Source organism: Haemorhous mexicanus, chromosome 3, assembly GCF_027477595.1.
Source record: "Haemorhous mexicanus isolate bHaeMex1 chromosome 3, bHaeMex1.pri, whole genome shotgun sequence".
Taxonomy (NCBI): Eukaryota; Metazoa; Chordata; class Aves; order Passeriformes; family Fringillidae; genus Haemorhous; species Haemorhous mexicanus.
This window is the reverse complement of record NC_082343.1, coordinates 109163138-109177001: the sequence shown is the minus strand read 5'-3', so window position 1 is coordinate 109177001 and position 13864 is coordinate 109163138. Positions and strand designations below refer to the sequence as shown.

The 13864-nt window shown below is 39.6% G+C and overlaps 1 protein-coding gene across 1 annotated transcript; it reads right to left on the bottom strand.

Annotated features, from left to right (window-relative positions):
- Nucleotides 1–4513: 4513 nt before the first annotated feature.
- TDRD15 (tudor domain containing 15) lies at nt 4514–13462 on the bottom strand. The gene is made up of 2 exons (XM_059842955.1): nt 13390–13462; nt 4514–11707 (listed from the first exon to the last, which is right to left on the bottom strand). The coding sequence occupies exon 2, from the start codon at nt 11700–11702 to the stop codon at nt 5820–5822; it is 5883 nt and encodes a 1960-aa protein (XP_059698938.1). The 5' UTR covers nt 11703–11707; nt 13390–13462; the 3' UTR covers nt 4514–5819.
- Nucleotides 13463–13864: the final 402 nt, after the last annotated feature.

The following is a 13864-nucleotide window of genomic DNA, read 5'->3' as shown; positions in this document are numbered from 1 at the left end:
CATCTATTTTTCTGCAGATAAAAGGAATTTGCCACCAAACAGCTTCTTATATCAGGTGTCCCTTAAAATAGTATCTCCAGCCTTGTTCTCCTACTCTGCCTAACCATCATGAGACCTTTAAGGCTCATCTGGTCCGATCCCCCTGCAGGAACATCTCCAACTAGAGATGTTGCTCAGAGCCATGTCCAAACTGCTCTTAAATGTTTGCAGGGGCGGAGCATCTACCACCTCTCTGAGCAAACTGTGCCAGTGTTTCACCACTCCCTTTGCAATAAACCCCTGCCCTATTGCAACAGGCCCTGCTAAAATGTCTCTCCACAGCCTGATCATTTTTATGCTTCTGGTAGTGGAAGGCTGCTATAAAGTTCCCATTTAGCCAAACTGAACCCCAGCTCTCTCAGCCTGTATCCACAGGTGGGGTGAGGTGTTACAGCTCTCTGAGCATCTTCATGGCATCCTCCGGACCTGCTCCAACAGGCCTATGTCTTTCCTGTGCTGAAGAGTGGAGAGCTGGATGCTCTGCTCCAGGTTTCACCTTTTCTCTGAACATAAGCAGAGAGAGCTTCACTTACAGGACATTTAAGGCTGGGGCAACCCCTGCAGGTACACCAGGAGCAACCCCTGAATGCACAGGGCCAAGAGGCTCCAGTGCAGCTCCCAGGATCCATCAGAACAATCTGCCTCCCACACACAGGCAGGAGCAGGAGCACATCTCTGTGCCTTTAAGGACACTGCCACCATACACACACCTCCTGGGACAATCAGGAGAGCAGCCAAGCTGATACCACAAACTTCTCTGATGTCAAGTGTTTCCTGCTGCCCTGCACACACTGGATGCTAAAAATTACTCCCAGCTGTAACTGGAGTGGATTTCCCAGTCTCTGCTATTCCCACTCTCAAATTAGCCAAGTAAAGCTTTTCACATTATCAGAGCTAGGTTTTTTTGGGAACCCCTGTTCCCCAGGACGACTCAGAAGGGATCAGGAGACAACTCCTTGGCTTTCTGAGGAAGAAGTCTTTTCTGCCCTCTTCTTGCACCTCCATGTAGCACATACACTTTGCAGTGTCTACACAGGAGCTCTCTGTGAGTGGGAGACAACACAATCTGCCAGGGAAGAAGTACCCTGATCCCTTCTGAGTAGTCAAAGCAAGGCTTTGGATACTCCAAAGGTACAAAGAGTAGCTGCAGCAGTAACAGGGAAATTCAAGTGAAGAGAGGTACCTCTCTAGTTCCCTTAACCTTTTGCCCTGAACTGGGTCATCTGTGAGGTCAGACCAGGTTTCTAAGAACTTTATTCAGTTGGGTGATGGTAAATACCAAGGATGGAGACTGTGCAATCTCTCTGGAAAACCTTCTGCAGCAAGTGACTGTCCTCATTCTGAAAAGATCGTGCTTTCCAGCCTAAACCTTTCATTTTAATTTATGGCCATTTGTTCCTGTTACATTTCATTGTGTTTCTACTGACCTGTTTCTCCAGCCTCTCCCTCCGGATTGCTGCCTGTGGTCCTTAAGGTGTATCAGCTGGTTCTTACAACTTGGTACAATGTGCAAACTTCATGGACAAATTGCATTGCTTCCTTATTGCAGATAGAGTGATGCACTTCACTTGTAAGAAAGCAGAAGTAAAATGTTTAGGGATAAAGAACATTTGATAATTTAAGAGCGGTTTAACAAAATCTGATGGCAAGATACACTTGATTATTCACTGCATAGAGATTAGAGTCAGACAGACTTGACAGGGAGACCCTACTGTTGAGTCATGAGCCTCAGAAAGGACCCCTCCTGCTTTTCAACTCCCTCTCAGCAGCTGTAGCTGGATCCAGCCTTAATCTCAGCCTTCATTTATGTCTAAAGACTTGCATGTGCACAATCAAGCCTTTGTATCACACAGCTAAGATTCCAAAGTTCAACATGCCATTATTCACTTACTGAGAAGCTGCTGCAGGAAGCAATCTCTCAGCCTCAAGGAGTAACCACAAGAGAGGTCCCTACTCAAGAGGTGATCCTGGCATGCAGCCTCAACAGGCCCTGGGCTTCCCACTACTCTCCACTAATGTGGAGTGAGATAGTCTTTGACTCAGAGTCTTATCTACATAGCAATGACAGCAGTTAGTTTTTTCCAGACCTGGTTTGAGTCCAGCTTTGACCAACACTATGGCTCAGATTAGTCCTTGGCTATTCTGTTGTCTGTGGACCCGAATCCACTATTTCAGATGCAGCCATCATGGCCAGATGCACCCATTACACTTGGGACAGGCTGTTTATTTGGGAGGAATGTGGGTGAAGATAAGGCACAGGGGTAGCAATGAAGCAAGGGCAGGAAGTGCAGCTGTCTGTGGAAGAGTAAAACATGTCCCCAGACCTGAGTCTGCAGCTAGCACAACACCCTCAAGCATGCACACACAGTCCTCTGCAGACATTACAGGTAATTAAAAACACTGTCAAAGGCTCTTTTCCATCCTTGAATTTGCCTATATGAAACCGATGATAATTTGTTCATTTCTAGGAGCTCTTCCTCCAACACTACACTCCCACTAAATTTCCCAACTTTTTACTGAAAACTAATCTTAACACACTAGTTTAGCACTGAAGCCCCAATTTCTGTATGGACACTTACACTTCTATGCTGCCTGACTCATACAGTAACTATTTAGCCCATTCAAAGCACCTGAACCACCCATCTCCTACCCCAGTGAAGCCTTTTCCTTCTTTGCCTCTCTTCCTCCATGAATCCTCAAGGATCTTGTCTCCATCTCTCAAGCCCACAATTTCTGGTGGCTGAAGTTTGAGCACATTTCCTTTGGAGGTAGTGCAAAGTTACTCCTTAATCAGCCAAAAATGTTCAGCAAAATCAGCAAGAGGTACTTCCCCTTAGAAGTCCCATGCAACACATACTTATGTATCTTCAGGTATTTTCAAATGCATTCACCAACAGCAAAGGTCACAGAAAACTTCAGAATGTCCTAGGCAGGGCAAGTTACACAGAAGATAAGCATTTTATTTATTTAGTATTCATTTTATTTATGACAAAAAGGCAGTATACACATGAAAGTTTTGAATTTAAAAAAAAATGAAACTGGTTCTCTATCACTTTTGTGGATTAAAAATAATCATAGTCATCAATGATACAGTATAAATAAATACAAAAAGTATAAAAATATAAACATTACTTTCAAATTAAATTTCAGCAAAAAAAATTTATTACTACAGAAAGTACTGCATTTGTTCAGCATTATGCTCATTCTAGGACAAATAGGAAAACACACCTAAACTTATACATCCTAAATAATTGACAACTTCTTCTAACCAGGTTCTGAGCATAGATTCTCCTTCTTACAAGAAAAATGCTTTAACAGCAGAGTTACACACCAGAGAAAGAAGACTGGGCATAAAATACACAGCCAGACCTCCCAGCAACTCAATCTAACAATCATAACACATCCTTGTAATGCACTTCTGAGAATCTGCATCAACAGAGGCAACAAGACATTCTTTATATTTACAGATGCAGTATAATCCTGAAATACTTTCAATTATCTGATTTTTACTTGAAGCATTTTGAGTATCAGACCTGCAGTAAAAGAATTACTATCATGAGCTAGTCTCATTACAAGTTGAAAACAAAACACACGTTCTTGCAAATAAATCTAACATTTGCAATTTGTGAAACATAAAAATAGTACACACAGCTGTTTATTTTTTTCTTATTCATACATCATTTCTAGGCTCCATTTTGTAACATTAGAGAAGCAATATTCTACAACAAGTTAAAGCACAATATACATAAACAAAAAAATAAAACTACTTAAAATATGCAAGTTGTGTATTACTGTACACAACATGTCTGCACTTAGGGTATCCAAATGATTTTTATAAAGAACAGATGCCCAAGATCCTACTTTCCAACTGAAAGACAGCCAGAAGTTAGAATCAGTGTTAATTAATATATGTCAGTGCCTCTACGTGGCACTACAATGAACCAGCACAGCAAGTGTAAAGTCATCACTCAACATGAGTAATGTTGCACAATACAACCTTTGTGTTTTATACTAACAGCCAGCAGTATGTCTAACTATTGACAAAGAATGTGCCAGGTAAGCTTACAATTTTAGCAGGAAAACCTTGAAATTCTCAAATATAAAGAAATGATGCAATATAAAGAAAACAATCACAAATGGTTACAAACCCCACCCCTTTTTCTAATCACTATATTAACATAACATTACTGATATTTTAAATAGTATTTACTTGAGCAATTTTATCTTACAAATTTTCTGACTTGTTAGTAATGGGCATTTTTCACTTGTACTACAAATATAATATAAGCTTTAAGAATAATTCACCAGCAGAGTGAACCTTGTAAAGATCAGCTGGCATTGTCTCACCTCTTATTTGACTTTCCCAGACATGTCTCTCTTACTGGGGGGGAAAAAAAAAAAAAAAATCTGTTTTCCAAATAAAGCTTACAGGTTTTCACATAAATTTAATACATCATGATATGGAGGGGGTGGGAGGGGGGGGACTGGGGAGCAAAGGGCATGTGTGTTGTTAAATATTGTTTACTTCTAGAGATGCCAAAGATATGTTGTTTACCATTAGGGTTGTATTCATTTTCTCACTGAAATTCAAACAATCACAGAGCATACAAAGGAAACCCCTCATTACTTCAGGACACTTCATACTTTGTCCAAACAACAGAGGAAGGGGGTGAGGGCAAAAAAAAAAAAAAAAAAACAAATATATCAGAAAAACAGCTGACAAATTCTTACCATTTCAGACTAGATACTGAAAAATACTACCCCCTTCTAAGATACAAAGTATTACCATCACTTTTCAGTTTTCAAATTTCCTCCTCCCACAAAAGAGGAAAAAAAAAATGGTTCTGAATGTTTCCTTTTAAGATATAAACAGTATTTTGACTTTACAGTGTATTGACTAAGTACTTGGAGAAAAGTCCCTCTCTTCATTCTGATGGGGAGGAAGATGAAGAAGTATCAGTGGAACACACACGCTCGGCAGAGTGAAACATCCCAAAATGATGCAACTCGGATACTAAGAGAACCTTCAAAAGGGGCAATAGCATCTCTACAGCAAGAACTAACTGAAAACAACCTAATGCATGTCTGTCCCATAAATGGGAATCCAGATTTTTGGCTTAATCATAGTGAACATTGAAACTTTTCTCATGTGGAAACTGGAATCAGAACCAACGAAAATGTCTGGCATCTTTGTTTTCTGAACATCCAAAAAATGGAGACATCACGCTGTAAACCACGTTACTGCAAATAAAGATTATACATATACATACAAAAACTTCGAGAGCATTCCAACAAAAAGGCTGTTTGGTTTATTTTGCTTTGAAGTAGTGCTTTTCTAACTGCAACCTACTGATCATTCAACTAATTCTCTGACAGTAGCTTCACACACTGTCTTTCCAGACTGTAGAACATCAGAATCACAAGCCTCATCCAGTGTTTCTGGTAGAAGATTTAGTTTGTGTTATGACAACTTTATTTTTTTTGTCATCATAATGCTGAAAAAAATCTCATCTTCACCGTACTGTCCATCTTTTGTAAGTTTTCCTTCCTTTCAGTGTCATAAACTCAGATCCTTTGTTAATGGTACTCTAGCAGCCACTTTACCACACTCTCTTCTTTGAAACTTTTTTTATAGCTAATGTTGCGCTTCAAAAGGGTTTTTTGTTTCTCTTCTTTACCTAACTTCTGTCAGCAAAATCAGAATTGTTATCATAATTATACTGGTTCACAAAGGGAAGCATAGTAACTAGAATCTGGCCACTTGCAATTCTTTTTTCTGATTAGAGTCTGTCAACTGCAATGGGACAGCACCTACTGTGAGAGCAGACTGCGTGGCCTGCAGCAATTAAGGCATCAGACAGATTGCTATCTTCACACAAAACATCCACCTCTAACTTCATTTCAGAGCCATAGTGGATAAAATGAAATACCAGACCTGGTTTATGAAGAAGCTGCTGAAACAGAACTATAGCTTCCTCACTCCAGTGTTCCCCCTTCCCAGGAACTGTATCATGCAAAGAGCAAGAGTGTGCCAAGCGTGGCAAGTATAACAGACTTTCTGGAACCACTTTAAGTTTATGGATATCAGAATAAGGTATGGTCCTCAGAAAGCCATAATCAATAAATGTAAGAACAACAGACTGATCTGTTACTTCACTAATTTCTGCCCTGTACCACTCTGCTTCCTGCCCAAACTCGATCAAGCAGCTAGCACCAGGTACCACAAGTTCTTCTGGCAGAGCTGGCAAATTGTCAGGGAGGTCAGAGAGCAGCAAGGACAAGTTTCGCATGCAATCAAAGAAGATTTCAAACTGGATGCTGAAGTTTGAAGGATCAGTAACTGCAGTTGCACACCCAGGATATGTTCTGCCACTACGCAGCAGCATCCACATGACTGAATTTATCCTGAATGATGTATCAAACTCCTTGCAGTTGGTATTACTACATTTTTCTGGTCCAACAATTGTCCAACAATGACTTAAGATCTGGTTCAAATATTCCTGAAGTGTAACTTCTCCCACTAAAATATCTACCTCCCAAATATCAGATGATTTCAAGTATCTCAAAAACAAGATCCTTATTTCACAATCCAGAAGTGCATTTACTACATGGTCTAAGTGAATTTTCTTCAGGTTTTTAAAACAAATCCACCTACAATAAACAGCTTGTTTAGGAATACTCTTAACCTCATCACTGAGAATCTTTGCATTATTTAAGGACACCATCTCACACGTGCCATAATCCATGAAAAAAACTAGCATTAGCTTTTCCCTGACAAATTTCTTTATCACTTTTGATCGATTCCATTTTAAGTTCCTTTCAGATTGTGTAATGCATTCCAGACCCTGTTCAATGTCATCCACTCTAAGTAAATCACTTCTTTGTGCTTCTTTGTCAAGCATTACATTTAACTCATGTAGTATTTGCAGATTTTTAAGTAACTGTACATAAAATTCTCCACTCTTTGAAATATTAACTACTTCTGCTGCTTCTACTTGTCCAGAATTTAAAACCTGATGAAGGAGACTTAAGGGTTTCACAGAAATATTTTTCATCCCAGGAGCCTTGGTTTTATTTTGGCCACCTAAACTATTCTTAGACTTTCGAGGATTACCATGTTGTTTAGGCTTATTTTCCAAAGAAAATACCCATGTGCTATTCCACCTTATGCTGTCTATTTTATGCAAAAAGCTGTTAGACAAAGACTCTCCATCACAAATTACATCTATTTCCCATTTTTCTCCATGTTGCTGTAAGAACCTGCAAGCTACTGGCTTGTCACTTATTGTTCTTGCAAAATATGCAGCACTTTCTTTAGTCCAGCTTTCCTCAGGAACACTTTTTACACTGCTAAGGAAACAATGAACACTAAACCTTGGCAGAGTTAAGAACTTTTCTGGAATCCTGCGGATTTTTGACGAACTTACAACTGCAGTATTACCATAGTCAATAAATTCTACCTCATAGGAGTTTCCTGATTTCAGAGTTTTAATAACTGCTCTATAGTAAAAACAATCAGCGTTGTGCTCTGCAACAATGAGATCCCCTACCATGAGCTCATTTAAGCAATTTTCCCGACCTCTATTCTCCAAGCTTTCATTCAAATCATCTGCTAGTTTTATTATTAAGTTTTCATCCTCTGCAAAGTGAACATAGAAACTTGATGGACTATTCATATGAGAAATATAACCTGCTACTTCAGTATTCACCCGAATATCACGCTGAGGAAGGCTGCTTAATGTAGGTATATTTTTATTACTCCTTTCCTGTTGACCTGTACAATTTGGTCTTTCATTCTGAGATTCAGAGAGAGCATTTACAGTTATTTCCTTTAAATGTAAAGCAGAATAAGAGAGGGAGTGAGAAGCAGGTTGTCCAATCCAAGGTTCCTCTCCGTTCTCCAGAAGAGAACTGAAAGTATTTCTAAAACCTTGATCTTTGCTGTCATGTAAAGTCTGCTGTTTTGAGAATCCACTACACAACTTTGGTGTGCTACATGCAGTTTGCTCTTCATCTCCAAAATTCTCACCAACATCTGCCTGGAAATACTCATCATGGGCTTGGCATTTCATTTCAGTTTTCAATTTAAGGATCTCAGGATCTTTAACACTAACTTTATTAATTTCTTTGTCGTCTTTCACGTGACATATCTCTCCTTCATTACTTCTACATTGTTCCATATGGCTTTCCTGTGCCAACTCTGCCAATAACTTTTCTTTAATTTTCTGACTAACTTTGAGCTGTCCATCATACAACTCCACAACAATCTTTCCTTCTGGTTCTCTGGATAAAATTACAGCCTTCAGCAGTTTACCAAGGAATGTTTTCGCAAACCATGTAGTAACTCTTGCTGGAAATTCTGCCCCCCTTAGATCTGACAGACAGAATTTAATAGCTTGCATGGGTGTGAATAGCAGGTCAGTGGCAGAATCTGGAATAGGCATCAACTGGTCCCTCTCCACCATACTCCTATTTCCAAAATCCACATAGTCAACCAACAGAAAGGACGTTGATTCCACAGGAAAAGCCAAAGCTCTGTAAAAGAGACCATCTTCCACATATTTGGCTATACACAGTCGTGCATTGCCATGATAATTTACATTACCTGACATTTCACTTATGTCACTAACCTTCTTCATCAATGCCTCAAGAGTTTCAGAGTTGCGGTTAAGCTGACAATAGAATTCTGAAGGACTATTTATGTGAGTTATATAAACCTCCTCCTCACTTCCAATTTTTATATTAAAAGACGAATAGCAAAAACTGTACAGAGAACCCAAATATGAAAGGTTTCTCAGTCCAACACATTCAGGCTGGGTGAGACCACGTTCTCTGAGGAATTCCTCTACACTATTAAGTGGAGTCTGTAAGTCAACTACATTGCATAAACAGTTGGGGCTCACAAGAACAAGAGCATAAATGGTGCAAGTCAGGGGTCCTCTAGAAGAAGAAATGAAGTCTTCAAATTGTCTGTGCACTTCTTCAGACCAATTGACTGAGTCAGTCTGTAAGACTACATTTTTAAGTCCACACCGAAATGCTTGACTCTCTAGAGTTAGGAAATCTGGAAGAACACCCTGTACATCTTTTAGTGAAACTCTTTCCTGATAACCATAGTCTACAAAAATCACATCAACTTCATCTGTGGATACCTCCTGCACAACAGTTGCTCTGTACCACTTCCCATCTTTGGGATCCTTAACAACACAGGCAACCTGTCCAGTTTTGTAGGGAGTGGTATGATCTTTATAATATGTCTGAATTTGTCCCATTAAGTTATTTAGCTCTGGCAGTTTACTTTGCAGTTGACATGAAAAATCTGCTGGGGAAAAGATGCAAGAACACACCACTTCATGAACAGTTCCTGGTTTAAACACAAGCTCCTTATAAACTAATTTTTCCTCACATACCAACCTATGCATTACAGAGACAGCACCTTCTCCTGACCAGGATGGCACAACAGATTCTCTAGGCACTGGCGGCACATTTAATGATTTTTCCTTCTGAAGCATGTCTCCATTTCCCAACACCTTATTTTTGCAAATATTACTGGTGGTGCTCTCTGCATTGATTTTTTCTTTTTTACATTTGAGGTGACTCCCACTGTGCCGCTTTTTTGCTGCCCTTACAACAGACTCTGGTGGCTTCAGCCGATATTCAGCATAACCAGCTTGAACCATACACGTGGCAACATTTCCTTGCAGGAAACCAGTATGACACTGCACATTAACAATGTACTTGTTGTTTTGCTTTCCAACCACATGAAGTAGCAGTGGTTTGTTCAACACCACATTTTTAAAGAAATCAGTTTCTTTTTTAACCCACACACCATCAACAGGAAATGTGCAAGCAAGGGAACAACACACAGCTAAAGCTGGTAAATCAGAAAACTCGGGAAGCAATGTTTTCACATGGTGACAAGGTATAGTATCTGTATTTCCAAAATCCAGAAAGTAAACTGTAATGCTAACACGAAACACTTTTGTGACAACACCCCGGTAATAACACCCATCCCTGCTATACCGGGCACAGCACAGCAACCCAGGTTCTGGTTTTTTCAGGACCATCTCATCATCTCTATACTGACTGTATGTGCAGGCAATGTTTTTCATCAAGGCACGAAACTCATTCTGGTATTTACAAGTCTGAATCCAAAAGTCAGATGGATTTATGACGTATACTACAAAAGCTCCATAAAAAGAGTTCATTTGCATCTCTACTCTCTTGCAGTGGCTGGAGAAAGAAATGTCCCGTTCAGGTAAGCAGGCTTTTTTATCTTTGTTTCCAGAGTAATTCTTCGACGAACTGTTTCTCTCAGGACTTGGTTTGTGGTTTAGTGCAATACTTCTGGGTTTTGTTTCCAAAAGCGAGACACAAGGTGCAGCTGTCTCATTCTGGTCTTCTGGATGCTCAGCATTAATTCCAAGATTTTGTTTCTGCAGCGTTATATAATACAAGCGTTCAGTGTTATTGTATAAATCAACTTGGACACACACAGAGGTTTGTCCTATTAAGGCTTGTTTAAGTTCCTTGAGCTGAAATTTTACTACTGTTTCATCCTGACTACCAAAACAAGACAGCGTACATGGAAATGAAATCATTGGTAAGGTCATGAACTCAGCTTTCAGTTTCCGAATACAACTAGGTGGCACAGCTTCAATAATGCCAAAATCCATAAACCAGACCTCCACATGGTCAGAGAGAAGCTGTTTTATCACTCCTCTATGCCAATGTCCGTTTTGCCTCTTGGCAGCACAGAGTAGCCCGAAACTATCACAAGATGTGGTATTTTCTCCAACAAGGGCTTCATAGTACAAATGCATAGCTCCTGTCAAACATTCCAGCTCTTTCTGCCATTTCTGTATCTGACAATAAAATTTATTTGGGCTTCCTGCACCAGTTATTTTTACATTTTCTTTACTGCCAACAGGTAGACATGGAAAGAGTTGATCTGGAACATGCCAAAAATCTGTTGGTTTCTCAGAATTATTTAAGGTAAGTAACTCCCTGAACGGATACTTCTGTGTCAACAGTTGTGGCATTCTCTTACAAAGGATTCCTTGGGGCAATGCTCTTAAAGTTTCTACAACGAGACAAAATGAATCTCCATCAATGAATTTACCTAGCTGCAGTTCAATAACATCAGTAATAATCTTAGGCACTTCTAGAATAAACAGTTGATATGGTGTAACAGCCTTCACATGACCAGTGATCTGCAATCCTACCAGAGATGAAAAATAGTTAACGGCTTTGGGACCCCATTTATCTCCAAGAGGAAGTATGCTTGCAAAAACACCCAAAACCACCTTTGGAGGCAGCTGAAACAATTTATCACTAGCAGCAGCAAGATGTGTTTCCTCAATAGCCAACACGTGTCCAGTGTCTATAAGAAAAGTCTCACAAATATTCCCTTTTTTTCTCAGAACTCTTCCTCTATGCCATTCTCCCTCTGTGTCTTCCACCAAGCAAGATCCACCAACACAGACATCATCTTTTACTTTGAACGCACGCTGTATTTCATTCTGCAGTATGAAATAGTCAAGCTCACATCCTACATTGTACTGAGCCTGGAACACTATAACCAAGCTCTCAGGATGGCATTCTACATGAGTTATCTTCAATTTCTTATCTACTGAGTCTGGTGAAGGAGTCAGAGATTCCATCCTGTCTGCAAAGAAAAAGAGTATGATCATCTTGATAATTTTCTGTATTTTTTCTTCCCAACTAATTCATTACATCATGTTTATTTTCAAAATGGTTTAACAGCATATTATTAAAATTCTGGCTAAAACATATACTAAACATTTAAGAATGTCATGTTTTAGGCAACTGAGATACACACCATGCAATCCTCTTGGTAAAGACATGCTCAGTAAACATGAAAAAAGTACCTCTGGGTTCACTCATGCGGCAACAGATTTTTTTATCACCTGAGAATAATTTTTAACCAAAATGTTGCTCCCACAATAACACCAAGGTATTCCAGTCTGTTTCTCCTTCTTTTTAATGTGTAAAAGACCAAGGAGTCATCCCGTTCTCACCCTGCATTTTCTGTCTAAATAACTTCTTCAAATCACAGACAATTTATAGCTCCATGCTCTACTGTTTACTCTGGCTGTCTGTACCAATAGCATATTTAAGGTTCTTGTAATTGCAAGGACATACTGAGATTATCATCTATGTGCAACATTTCTGCACTGCTCATCAAATAACAACTGTGCCAGCTGTGTTTTGTATGGTCTCAACGCTCCAATTCTGACAGTTTAAATATCTTCAAAACATTCAGATACTTTTCTGATCTATAATCCAGTCTTGAAGCCAAACTTCCAGTTTAATTCATACGTCAGTCAATGATTCACTGAATCTGTGACTTCACACTGTTCAAAAAGGCTGTGTATGATGATAATTTAATCAAGCAAGTCCATTAAATGAACTGCTGTTCTAACAAAGTATTTTGAGGTAGACAACATAAAATGCAAAGACAGTGGATAAATGCTCAAGGATAGTCTGGACAAAGATAACCTTGATTTATGAATTTTCATGTAAAGCTGGAACTTAAACTTTCAGTTTCAACTACAGGAGTTTTAGGGCAAGATCCCCTTAGCCTGCAAAAAATCTTCAGTAAAACTGTCATTACAGTTTTCATCACAACCAAATGTGAAGTAGGTAGTGAACACACAACCTGTCTTCAGAAAAAATATTGATCCCTATCATTCTAGCTCACAGAAAAATGTAAACCCCCCCCCCACAAAAAAAACACACAAAAAAAAGGCCTCTAATAAATAAATGAGCAGCCCTACTGTAAAGCAGTAGGGCAGAAGGATGAAGGATGCATAACTTCTAAAACCAACAAAAAAAAAAAAAACAAACCCAAAAAAATCAAAACCACTAGACAAAAAAAAAACCAAAACAAAACAAACAAAACACCAAACAAACAAACAAACAAACAAAAAATAACCACAAACCTCCTCCCAGTAAAAGCAGTATCAAACTCAGATCTGACAAATTCCTGCTTCAACAAGACCCCTTTTACCCACCTTCCCCTGTAACAGAAAGTGAAAATCTGGGTGCTTTTAATGAAAGCAAACAGCCTTAAGGAATTGGTCCTGTCTGCCTGGAAGAAACATTTGATCACTAGAGAGACTTAAACTTTAGAAGGGGCCTGACTGAAACTCTGCTCCCTTTTTTTCCCCCCCTTCACTGAAAATATGCCCTATTTGCACTAACACATAACAAAATAAAACAATTTGTGTATTAATGCTTGTCTGTTATCACAGTCTGAGTAACAGCATCACACTGACACAGCCACATTTCTACAGTTGACAAAACGGCCTTTTGCTGTGTACTGACCTTTCCACCTTCATTAGTGACACATCTTCTAAAGGAAACACAGCCCAGAAGTTGATAACTACGTATCTCTCTGTGAGAAAGAACAGTAGAAAAATCAGAAAAATACACATCAACTATATTCCTGTACTACTTCTCCTACTGAGAGCACCCCTGATGGTCTTTGGGGTGTCTGTTGATAAGAAGCTCAACATGAACCAGCACTGCCCACTCACAGTCCAGGAAATCAAACACAACCTGGGCTGCATCAAAGGGAGCGTGGGTGGCAGGTCCAGGATGGCAATTCTGTCCCTCTGCCCTGCCCTGTGAGACCCCACCTGCAGTGCTGCATCCAGATGTGGGGTCCCAAGCACAGAAAGAACATGGACCAGTTGGAGCGAGCTCAGAAGAAGCCATAAAAATGATGATAGGGCTGGAGCATCTCTCCTATGGAGAGAGGCTAAAGGAGTTGGGCTGTTCAGCCTGAAAAAGGGACAGT